The 12,778-nt window shown below is 38.4% G+C and overlaps 1 protein-coding gene across 1 annotated transcript in view; it reads right to left on the bottom strand.

Moving 5' to 3' along the window:
* The window catches only part of MAK (male germ cell associated kinase), a 42,002-nt gene extending 31,845 nt beyond the window's left edge, over positions 1–10,157 (bottom strand). Inside the window, exons 1-4 of the mRNA XM_032648204.1 lie at positions 9,571–10,157; positions 3,943–3,997; positions 2,796–2,917; positions 491–570 (exon numbers count right to left, since the gene is read on the bottom strand). Coding sequence (XP_032504095.1) covers positions 491–570; positions 2,796–2,917; positions 3,943–3,997; positions 9,571–9,671 — 358 coding nt within the window. The 5' untranslated portion in view covers positions 9,672–10,157. The remainder of the gene's footprint in view (positions 1–490; positions 571–2,795; positions 2,918–3,942; positions 3,998–9,570) is intronic.
* Between the last annotated feature and the right edge of the window lie 2,621 nt (positions 10,158–12,778).

Raw genomic sequence — 12,778 nt, 5'->3', positions numbered from 1 at the left:
CTGTAAATTAAGATTACATAAATAAGAAATGCATAAAAATAATTTCTCCACATATAGAAACAACTAAGTGTAAATACTAAGGAAAACTAGAAAATACCATAGCACAGGTGCTTTAAACTATTTAAGTGTTAATAATTGATCATGATAGATCAAAGCATTCCAATCTTTTCCAAAAGAGGGACCTTTTTTTTTTTTTTATTTCCATGGTAAAATTAGGTGGAATGAGGTAGCAGGATGGGGTTATGATGACTGAGACTAAAGGCTGATGATCAAACTGTAAAAAAATTCTTCTATAGAGGGAAGATAGTTACAGATTTTAGAAATTCTATTTTATATAGAATTATAGAAATTCTGAATTTTTAAAATAAAACTATCAGTTAGTAGGCACATAGTCCAAACTTGTAATTATCCAATATTATTTAACAGTTTATATACAATTCCTATGCACGACCGTGACAGTAATCTAAAGGGGCAGGGCAATGAAACCTACCATGTTTATGGATAAATGCCAGCCCTTGCAATATTTGATACATAATATTTCTGATGACTGACTCAGGGAACAACTTGTTTCTGTGAAGAAATGAACAAATAAACAGTGATGTAATTCAATTTGTAAAAATAATGCTGTACACTAAAGGTACAGTTACAGTATCAGAGCAGAGGTTTTGTATATTGGTCTTCAGTTGACATGGAAAAGAAGTTTACTTGAATAAAAAAGGCTTGTAAACGAATCCTCAAAAACAATATTTCAGGAAGTTAAGCTACGAAAAACAAAGTGTGAAAATACCACTAACCTCAAATAGCCCTTTACTATGTACAATTGTTAATGGTTTAATTTATACTTTTGACATTGAATAGTATTCTAAACAATATCACTTTAATTTCCTTTTAATTTAGAAATCCAGAATTGAATCATGAAATTCCAAAGTTGAGTCTTTTTAATGTTCATTTGCAATTGCATTCACCACTTCCACTTATATATATATTTAAAATCATATGAAAGTATAATATTTCATGTATTCACATGTACTTAGTTTTTTCTTCAAAATTATATCTCAGTATACCGTGGATATGTTTATCATTTCATATATTTTGAAGAGCATAAATTATTATTAGAAGCCCAGAAGATTACCCATAATCCCACCACCTGACAAGGAAACTCTTTTGATTTTTCAGCATTCTAATCCAGCCCTAATCCATCTGTGTGTATAACTTTTATATTAGGTGTCAATGTTACATAAATACAACTTTGGTTTCTGTTTTTTATTCACTTATAAGCACTCTTACAATCTTCATAATTATCACTTTTAATGGCTACAAAATAATGACATCAGTATTATACACTGTAATTACCAACCTGTTCTCCCATTGATAGTTATTTATTTTAAATAGTTCAGAGGTAAGTGAAGCTTGGTATAGTCATTTGACAGAACACACTAGCTATGGTAACTATGAAGATTATGTATCAGCATTAAAAAATGCCTATAGGGCTTCCCTGGTGGCGCAGTGGTTGAGAATCTGCCTGCTAATGCAGGGGATGCGGGTTCGAGCCCTGGTCTGGGAAGATCCCACATGCCATGGAGCAACTAGGCCCGTGATCCACAGCTACTGAGCCTGCGCGCCTGGAGCCTGTGCTCCGCAACAGGAGAGGCCGCAATAGTGAGAGGCCCACACATCGCAATGAAGAGTGGCCCCCACTTGCCACAGCTAGAGAAAGCCCTGGCACAGAAACGAAGACCCAACACAGCCAAAAAATAAATAAATAAATACATTAATTAATATAAAAAAGTGCCTATAAGTGAATAAATCAAACAGAAAAATGTATCACCACTAAAATTACAACTACATAGAAAGTATGCATGTCTGTATACAGGAGATAGAAAGAAATCTAGAAAAATAAACACTGATTTGAGAGGTAGAATATCCTTTACATTTATTTTAACTGCTATTAATGTCATAATGATATCAGCCTGAAACATAACAGGCATTCAATACAGTATTTTTTGAAAGAGGGAAAAATATGATTAAAGAAAAATTCACTGACTATTCTTAGACCTTGAGAGAGAGAGAGAGAGAGAGAGAGAGAGAGAGAGTGTGTGTGTGTGTGTGTGTGTGTGTGTGTGTGTAAGAAATAGAGAGAAATCAACCTCATTCTACTGGGAAATTCATTTCATATTTTAGACTCTTTTGCTGAACAACTCTGGCTTTAAAAACAGACAAAATGGACATTAAACTCCCAGATGTGACCAGCAGCTACCACCAAAATGTTATCCTCTCCAAGTTCATGGCAGATGACTGAAACTCTCCTTCTTTAGAGATTCTGTTTGTATGTTTAAAAATTAAAATGAGAATTTCCTTGGGATTGGTAACACATTTTTATGATTCACTTAAGCATTCTAATAAACAAGTGTATTAGATCCTTTCTTAAAAGCAACTTCATTCTTTCCTCCATTCCTTCATTAACCTTTTGCAAGATGCTTGGGAGAGTAAGAAAAAATTTTCTCGATTTTGCCCAAGGCCAGCTTTATTATTGGGTATTAAACTATAGATAGATTTTTGTTTCAAAAAGTATAGATAGATAGTGTGCTTATATGAAATATTTACCTTGACTTTTAAGTTATTACCACGGAAAAATGATGGTCCTTCAACGTTAGATATTATCCTTTGATGAAGATAACTAATTTAATGCTACCTCATGGACTGACAGATCTGTACATTGCCAAGTGTGACATAATGAAGGGATCCAAGGGACTCATGGAGGAGACAATAAGGAAAAGGTTTTCGTAAAGACATACCTGTCTTTCATTAATTGATAGAGGTTTTCTTTCATATATTCAAATATAAAATAAAGATGGTCATTTTCTCTGATAACTTCTTTCAGTTTAATCACATTGGCATGATTAAGTTTCTTCAGAGACTGCAATAGAGCAAATGAGCATTAAAATTCTTAAAGCAAAGTTATAGAAGTTGGCACAATCTCATCAATGCTAGGATGATAAGTACCTTAAGTAGTTTTCCATTTCTTCTAAATTCATTAATGAATTTTTAATATCTATAAAAATTTCCATGTCTAGAAACATCTAGAATATCTATTTAAGTAAGCAGTGGGCTTCCCTGGTGGCGCAGTGGTTAAGAACCTACCTGCCAATGCAGGGGACATGGGTTCAAGCCCTGGTCTGGGAAGATCCCACATGCTGCAGAGCAGCTAAGCCCGTGAGCCACAACTACTGAGGCTGCGCTCTAGAGCCTGTGAGCTACAACTACTGAAGCCCACGTGCCTAGAGCCCATGCTCTGCAACAAGAGAAGCCACCGCAATGAGAGAAGCCCTCGCACCGCAACGAAGAGTAGCCCCCGCTCACTGCAACTAGAGAAAGCCCACCTGCAGCAACGAAGACCCAATACAGCCAAAAATAAATAAATAATTATATATTTTTTTAAATTAAATAATATAAAGTAAGCAGTAATTGTCTAAGTAACGAATATAAGTGCAAAAATAAACCAGGTCAACAATAGCTACAAAACATTTGTCACTTTTTTTTTCTTGGTCATTAAATAGGTTTAATTTTTTCTGCCTTAACTATGTGGAAAGCCATGCAAAAGTCTCCAAAAATTTATCCAAGTTATACAACATAAAATATAAAGAAATGGTATGTGGTAATTAAAAAAATTATCTTTCCTTTGATAATATGGATTAAAATGCTCATTTAAAAGTGAGAGTATACTTTTAAATATGAGGGTATAGTTAACTTTCTGTTCTCCACTGACATTCTGATGAGAGATGAGAAATTAGGAACATAAAGAAAAACATAAGAAATATAATTATCTTTGGTCTGCTTCCCGCAGAGAACAGAACCATCTTCTTAGCTACCATCCTCAGAAATGAGACACATGTGAGGTAGAGCTAAGGCCTTCTGGGGTTCTTTTCACCTCTGGGATTTTACCTTAACTTCTCTCAAGTTCATACATTCATCCCAAGAATAGAACTTTCTCTTCATTCTGCAATAAAAAAAGAAAAGTTTAGTGTGTGGGGACCGGGGATTTGAAGACACAATTTACACCATTGGCTTTCTTACTCTATAATTAGTTCACTTTGGGCAAAAAGCTGTGATATCTCTTTTCCTTCCTCCTTAAAAGGAGATCATCTCCCTTCTGTGTATCTCAAGGCCATTTGGTGCAGGTTCATGACTGTGTCACTTCTTGGGCAAATTGCCTAATGACTTCTCTGTGCTGCAAACTGCTTAGCTATAAAGTAGGAACTACTGCATAAGAAAATCCTATTGTGAACTGCTTAGTTCGGCACCCAGTAAATGCTATTGTAGATGTCCTTATTTTTACGGGTATCTGTGGTCAGCTACAATAAGGTATGAAGGGCATCACTACTATTATCTCTAAAATATCCTTAGTGAATCAGAATTTCAGTTATACTCATTCAGGCGCTAGAAATTTATGAAGGAGCTTGAAGAAATTAAGGGCTTACCAACTTACCAAAAGATACGTTTCAGTACTATAGATTTATAAATGTCTTGCTAAAATGGTAAAAGTAAATCTAGCACAGTGCTTAATTTGAAATAAAATAGAAGTCAATTCAAATATAGTATAATAGTATTTTAGTAAATTGATCAAATCCATGCAAAGCTATACATATAATCTCTATGATTCTTAAAAAGTAATTATAGAAGTTTTAATCCAGTGTTTTAGAGGCTAGTTAATATATCCAAGTTCCTTTTCAAAATTTAGTACAAATTGAAACTTTTATTCTTCTTAAAAATCTGTACTAGCTGCATCCACATATACTAACTACCCTAAGGTAATGCATGTATCTATATGCAGCAAATACAGAAGTTTCCTTGCAAAACAATGAGCCTGATTTCTAAAGGAATTAATTATAAGAAATTAAACCAATTTGTTAGAATTCCTTTTAGATTCCCTGCCATCTTCTCTTTCATTTATTGATTCATCCAACACCGACATGCCAGGGTGATGAAATCAGAGATGGTTACCCTGATGCTTCCCATCTCACAGGAAATAGACTTTAGTTAACACAAAACAGACATACAAATGAGCTTTCAGGATCATGAGATGAATTGGCCAGGCCCCAGACCTTTTTGATGAGGCAGTATTTCAGATGAGACCTGAAAGAGAGAAGGTGCCAGCATGTGAAGGCTGAAAAAAAGAAGATTCAGCCAGACAGAAACAGCTAGAAAGAGCTGGGCTGGTTAGAGGAAATGAGAGACCACCTCAGGTCGATCCTTGTTCCTTTAATGCCGGGGAGCTGATTTTCATGGCTGTGAGGTCACCGTTCCTGCTCTGCTTTTTCTCCCGTAGCACTTTACCCACCTTCTTACATACCATATAGTTTACTTTTATGTTTAGTCCTTCTCCCCTCTCCTCACACGCAAGCTCCTTGAGGACACCTCCACATTTCTGCTCAGTTTCTGGCACATAGTAAGTGCTCAATCAATGTTTACTAAATGGATGGATGGATTTCGAGACCCACAGCTGGGGTCCTGAGGAGCTGTCCCACAAACAGGAGATCCTCAGGAATGGAATAGCCTCTCAGGTCCTTAAAGGGCAGAGAGCTTAGTAACATTTGTTAATTAAATGAGGTGTGGGGATCTTACCAACACCCCCTAGAATGAATTCTGTTACAGATTTTTTTTGGAGATGGCAGCAGATACCACAAGGTTTCTTACCAGTGACCTAAATTAAATTTCCCAAGGGAAAAACTCTCTTGCTTCTAGGCCTTCATACATATTATTCTTACAACTTGGAATATTCTTCCCCTCCTCTTGAGAATTTTTTGTCATTCTCGAGATCTCATTTTATGGGGGAAGCCTTCCAAGATACCTCTCCAGCACTGCTTCTCTGTGCTCCCATAGGCCCGGTATCCCCCCATCATAGGACTTATCATCTTTTGTGTTGTCACTTTTCTAATTTGTTGGTCTATTTATAACTCATCTATCCCATCCCCATTTGTCCCGAGCACCAAGTGTAATCGTAGCTTAACAATTACGTGTTGAATGAATTTTTAAACTTTTTGCAAGCCTTCCAAATGACTCATCCTCTTCTCATTCATTTTTACTCTGTCTTTAATTAGGGTAGGAACACTGTCTGGCACATAGTAGATACTGAATGTGGCAGACACTATGACTTGTCTATCCAAGAGCCACTTTTCTTCTCTTCTTTATTAACATAGATCAGCTTTAACCCAGGGATACAAAATGGCCACCTAAGTACTCAGTTTCCCAGCTTCTCTTATTGCTACGTGTGCCACGTGACACACTCCTGGCCACTGAGGAGAAACCAGAAGTCTTCTGGAGAGGGGTGGGGGAAAGCTTTTGCTTTCCTAATGAGAAGAAAGTACAGCAACTGACTGACAGTAACTGTTTCAGCTCTTCCTTATTTCTTCTTACTCGGAATTCACACTCAAGGCCTAGACTGCTACAGCTATGTTTTTAAATTTATTTTATTCAAGTACGGTTGATTTACAATGTTGTGTTAATTTCTGCTGTACAGCCAGGTGATTCAGTTACATGTCTATGTATATTCTTTTCCATATTCTTTTCCGTTATGGTTTATTACAGGATATTGAATATAGTTCCTTGTGCTGTATAGTAGGACCTTGTTTATCCATTCTATATATGAGTTTTCATCTATCTGCTAATCTCAAACTCCAAGTTCATCCCTCTCCCGACCCCCTCCCCCTTGGCAACCACAAGTCTGGTCTCTATGTCTGTGAGTCTGTTTCTGTTTCACAGATAAGTTCATTGGTGTCATATTTTAGGTTCCACATATAAGCGATATCATACGGTATTTGTCTTTCTCTTTCTGACTTATTTCACTTAGGATGATAATCTCTAGGTCCATCCATGTTGCTGCAAATGGCATTATTTCATTCCTTTTTACGGCTGAGTAGTATTCCATTGCATATATGTACCACATCTTCTTTATCTATTCATCTGTCGATGGACATTTAGGTTGCTTCCATGTCTTGGCTATTGCAAATAGTGCTGCTATGAATGCAGGGGTGCATGTATCCTTTTGAATTACAGGTTTGTCTGGGTATATGCCCAGGAGTGGGATTGCTGGATCATACGGTAACTCTATTTTTAGTTTTTTGAGGAACCTCCATACTGTTCTCCATAGTGGCTGCACCAATTTACATTCCCACCAACAATGTAGGCGGGTTCCCTGTTCTCCACACCCTCTCCTACTGCAGCTATGTTTTGAAGACAAAAGAACCTAGGTCTGTGATAACAGCATTGAGACAAGGTATGAGCCCTGGGCTGCCTACCTCAAAACATTTTACAATGTGAAACAAATCCCTATTTAATTTACTTTTGGTTAGTTTTTTTAATTTCATACACCGAAAGCTTTCCTAAATTATACACGTATGACTTCTTTTCAGCATTCAATCTATTTGACTGCTTAAAGGATGTGACCTCTCACTTCTCTCAAGGTCTTACCCAGCTCTATGCAGGTGAGGCCCAATTCCCCATTTTATGAAATTGAAGACTGAAACAAACACATGATCTTGCCACACAGAAGGAATAATGAACATTTTGTTATAGAAAACAAACCAACGGTAATAACCTTAAATGATACGACGAGACCCAACCCTCATTCTCATTTTCTTACCCCCTCTCCCCGGAAGCCACAGCTTTCACGAAGTTTATGTAAATCTTTACAGTCCTTTTAAAGATATTTTTACGTATAACTTTATTTATGTGTAATGAAGTATTTATCTGTGTGAATTTACATAATTGCTTAACCCACAAATCAGGATGATTTCATCTCATTTTGTCTGATACTTACACCTCATTTATTATTTTTTTCTCTTGTTGCCTTAGTTAGGGTCTCCAGTTCAATCTTGATCAGTAGGGGATATAGCAGGCACTCTGGTCTTAAAACCAACTTTACAAGAAGTACCTGTAATATTTCACCTTTCAAGTCAGGGAAGTTTCTTCTTATTCCTATTTTTCGTTTCGGTTATTCTATATTGTACATTTATTTATTTGATAATAATGGCTATTTAACAATATTTTATAAAAGTATTTTCTCATATATGTAAAGTTTTAGATCATGAGAGTGTAAAGTTTTTAACATTTGATAAACATTTGTTAAAGCATTTAAATTTTAGATCATCATCATTTAGTTGATGTTGTAATCAGTTTCCAAGACTCGTTCTGGGGAAACCAGTTGCCACGTCATGAGGACACTCAAGTGACTGTCTGTAGAGCCCCATATAGAGAGAAACTGAGGCCTCTTTTTGTCCTTATGAAAAAAGGAAATTTGGACACAGAGATAGGCATCGAGGGAAGCTGATGTGGGAGGGATACAGAGAGAAAATGCCATGAATAAGCCAAGGAGAAAGGCCTACAATAGATTCTGTCCTCCCGGCCCCCAGAAGAAACCAACGCTGCCGACACCTTGATTTTAGACTTCTAGGCTCCAAAACTGTCTCAATAAATCTCTGCTGTTTAAGCCACCCAGTCTGTGGCTTAACCTTTGCCACAGAAGCCAAGTATGAGCCAAATGATGCTCTAAATTCCTGTGTTGAAGTCCTGACCTCCCAGTACCTCAGAGTGTATTTGGAGGTAGACCTTAAAGAGGTGATTCCGGTTAAGTGAGGTCTTTAGGGTAGGTCCTAATCCGATATGACTGATGTCCTTATAAGAAGAGATGAGGACACGACATGCACAGAGGGACGATCATGTGAAGACATGGGGAGAAGAGAGCCATCTACAAGCCAAGGAGAGAGGTCTTACATGAACCAACCATGTTAGCTGACACCTTGATCTCTGACTTCTAGCCTCCAGAACTGTGAGGAAATAAATGCATTGTTTAAATCACCCAGTCTGTGGTACTTCGTTGTAGCACCCCCAGCAGACTGATACAGTGAACCACCTTGGGCATGGGTGCTCCAGCCCTGGTTCAGCCTGCAGATGACCGTGACCTTGGCCCACCTCTTACTGTCACCTCACGAGAGACCTGTAGCCCGAACCACGGCTGAGCTACTCCTAAATTCCTGACTCACAGAAACTGTGAATTAATCAATGTTTGTTCTTGTCTTAAATCATTAAGCTTTGGGGTAATTTTTTTTTTACATATGATAGATAACAGATACAGTGGATTAAAGAAATAAGATAATAATAATTAACTCTATTTAATTGGTAAGGTCGGGAAAATTCCATATGCCACTCAGAGCTCAGTTTGATACTATGAATACCATCTGATTTTGAGACGTATTGTTTCAAAGAAACAATAAGCTCTACTCTGTACTCAGCTCTAAGTTCCACAGTTACCTTCAGTTTCAGTTCAAATGTATCATGCATGAAAAGCAGAGCCCTTATATTTTTTGATTTGTCCATGTAGCTGGACAAATCAGAAAATTAACATATGTGGGGGTCAGCTGAACTCCTTTTTGGCAGTGTTTTCTCCAGAATGGCGTTCCATATTAGCCTAACGAGCATGGGGTCTAAACCAGACTTCTCTCTGTACTTGTATACAGTCTCAAGCAAGCAAAGGAAAAGAAAGATCGGCAAACTTGGCAGTGTTGCCCATGGTACCTTTTGATGGCCACCAGCTCCCCTGATTCGATACTCTTGCCCATCAGCACACTCCCATAAGTGCCGTCCCCCAGCTGTCTCATGGTTGTGTATCGGTTCATCTTGGAAAAATAACGCAGCACGGTTGTTGACTGAAATGACTTCCTTGTTGAATATAAATGCTTCTTTATTTTTGTTCGTTTTTGCCCTTAGACTGTTGTTGCTACACTGGTGACAGGCTTGTCATCATTAAGCACAGGCTCTTCCCCAAGATTATGTACGTTCATAAGATACAGCAATAAGGAATCTGGCAAGGAAACAGTGCTTCCATTCTTATGAACACCCTGTAAAAAAAGCAAAACAAGAATAAAAGGGATTTTCATTAAAGAACCTCTTCCAAAAATTTACTGGTAACCTAGGAAAATTATAAATACCAACGTGTTAAGCATGTGTCATTAAATCAATTGTGCGATGCGAATGGTGTTCACCTATAAAAGACTGATGGTACTCACTGGTGAATGCTTCATTTACACGGTGCCATGCTACTTATCCCATGAACGGTCAATAAATACTGGCTTAATGATTTGCATGATTGCTTTTTTACTGACTATATAATGTAATCTATATTAGTCCAAATCAGATTTTGGGAAGTCAGACGCTCTACTATGTCCATTTCTTGAATCAATGTTTGCATCATATTTAATTTGGACCATAATCCCTTATTTGAAACTCCTGGACCAGACGTGTTTGGAATCCAGGAATTTGCGTATTTTAGAAAAGTAATATGGTGCGTAACACCTCCCAAGCAGCATCTTAATGTACCTGTAGAAAAATGTTTGAAAAGTACACTACGTAAAATAAATGAAGACCGTAAATGACCTCACGTCATTCGGGTCATGTTCTGTTGCAGATGAATTTGCACAGATTAATTTTTTATTTTTTATAAATTTATTTGTTTGTTTTTATTTTTGGCTGCATTGGGTCTTCGTTGCCATGCTGGGCTTCCTCTGGTTGTGGTGAGTGGGGGTTACTCTTCGTTGCGGTGCGCAGGCTTCTCATTGTCGTGGCTTCTCTTGTTGCGGAGCGTGGGCTCTAGGTGCGCGGGCTTCAGTAGTTGTGGCACGTGGGCTCAGTAGTTGTGGCAAGCAGGCTCTAGAGCGCAGGCTCAGTAGTTGTGGCGCACAGGCTTAGTTACGCGGCATGTGGGATCTTCCCGGGCCAGGGAGTGAACCCATGTCCCCTGCATTGGCAGGTGGATTCTTAACCACCGTGCCACCAGGGAAGCCCCAGATTAATTTTTAAAAATTCATCTTTCAGAGCTTTGAGGGTTTCAAAACTACAGAAAAAGGATTGTGGATCTGTATATATTTGAAGGGTACAAGTTTCTCTAGGTTCTGATTTTGTAGCTATGATTAAAGAAAACACACAAAGCACATAAAGCCTTAGTGTCTACCTCATTAAAACAGCGTTCAGTAATTTCCTCCCATTGTTCTGTCTTAGTTCTGCATTCAAGGAACAATTTCGCATTTCATACCTGTTTATCATTCTTATGTTGCTTTGAAAAATCTCTGTCATTCTGTTACAAGGCTGTATGCTTAGTTACAAAGTGTAACAACATGTTTGGCACTATCAAATAGTTTGTTTTAAAATGCCTTTTACAGGGACTTACCTGGTGGCTCAGTGGTTAAGAATCCGCCTGCCAATGCAGGGGACACAGGTTTGAGCCCTGGTCCGGGAAGATCCCACATGCTGTGGAGCAGCTAAGCCCGTGTGCCACAACTACTGAGCTTGCGCTCTAGAGCCCACAAGCCACAACTACTGAGCCTGTGTGCCACAACTACTGAAGCCCGTGCGCCTAGAGCCTGTGCTCTACAACAAGAGAAGCCACCGCAATGAGAAGCCTGTGCACCGCAACAAAGAGCAGCTCCTGCTCGCTGCAACTTGAGAAAGCCCGTGCGCAGCAACGAAAACCCAATGCCGCCAAAAATAAATAATAAATTTGAAAAAAAAATAAATAAAATACCTTTTACAGGGAATTCCCTGGTGGTCCAGTGGTTAGGACTACATGCTTTCACTGCCGAGGGCCCGAGTTTGATCCCGGGTTGGGCACTAAGATCCCACAAGCCGTGCGGTGTGGCCAAAAAATAATATGCCTTTTATAATCTGGTGCTTCACTCAAAGATTTTTTTTTTTGCGGTACGCAGGCCTCTCACTATTGTGGCCTCTCCCGTTGTGGAGCACAGGCTCTGGACGCGCAGGCTCAGCGGCCATGGCTCATGGGCCCAGCCGCTCCGCGGCATGTGGGATCTTCCCGGACCGGGACACGAACCCGTGTCCCCTGCATCGGCAGGCGGACTCTCAACCACTGCGCCACCAGGGAAGCCCAAAGATTATTATTTTTTTCACTGTAGCATGATCTCCACGACATAAAGTCATAAAAATTGCTTCTCTATTAGATGCAGAAATTTAGGAGCGACAAGAATATGTTTTAGTTGTCAAAGTACCTAAGGCTTCCAAAAATAGGCTTTCTGAGGAAACGTGGCAGAGAAGTGCGCTAAAACTATGTTGTTTCCTTTATACAGGAACACATTTGTCCACAGGAAACTTTGGAAGAAGCTGTGGGGCTTTTAAATAACAGGGAGTATGTGTTAATTTGTCATTTATTTTACTTCATATAGATAATAACCACTTCAAAGGCACATGAGAGGTAGTTTAGGCCATGCTAACTCTGTGGCCAGGATCTTGAAAAAGAGATCACAATAGTAAATTCCAGTTCTATTTAGTGGTTCCTTCATTTTTCTCAGTTTAAATCTGAGCAAATGGTCTTAACACATGCCAGCAAATGGTTCCCCATTTGCCTGAAAATGAAGTTCTTTTGTAAGTGGCCATTACATTATACACAGACACAGATTCTAAATATTAAGGCATTAATATAGAGAAAGGTAACACCCCCGCCTCCTCACATATTTCCTGACCAAAACGTGTATTTGCTTTTCTTCATTTTTCCTTTATCTGGATAAGGAAATATAATTTTGAAAGCTCTTTGGGGGTTTGTTTTGTACTCTGTGCTATGATTAAACAAAACATGGACTCTGAAGTGTATTTCTTCTGATCACTTAGACTCTTATTAAATCAGTATTTTGCATTTTATTATCAGCATGTTAAATTGTTTTTCTTTCTTTCTTTCTTTTCTTTTTTTTTTTTTTTTTTGCTGCACCGGGCAGCTTGT

The sequence above is a fragment of the Phocoena sinus genome, chromosome 11 (genome assembly GCF_008692025.1).
Source record: "Phocoena sinus isolate mPhoSin1 chromosome 11, mPhoSin1.pri, whole genome shotgun sequence".
In the NCBI taxonomy this organism is placed as follows: Eukaryota; Metazoa; Chordata; class Mammalia; order Artiodactyla; family Phocoenidae; genus Phocoena; species Phocoena sinus.
The sequence above is the reverse complement of the archived record's forward strand: the minus strand, read 5'-3'. Positions and strand labels throughout refer to the sequence as shown.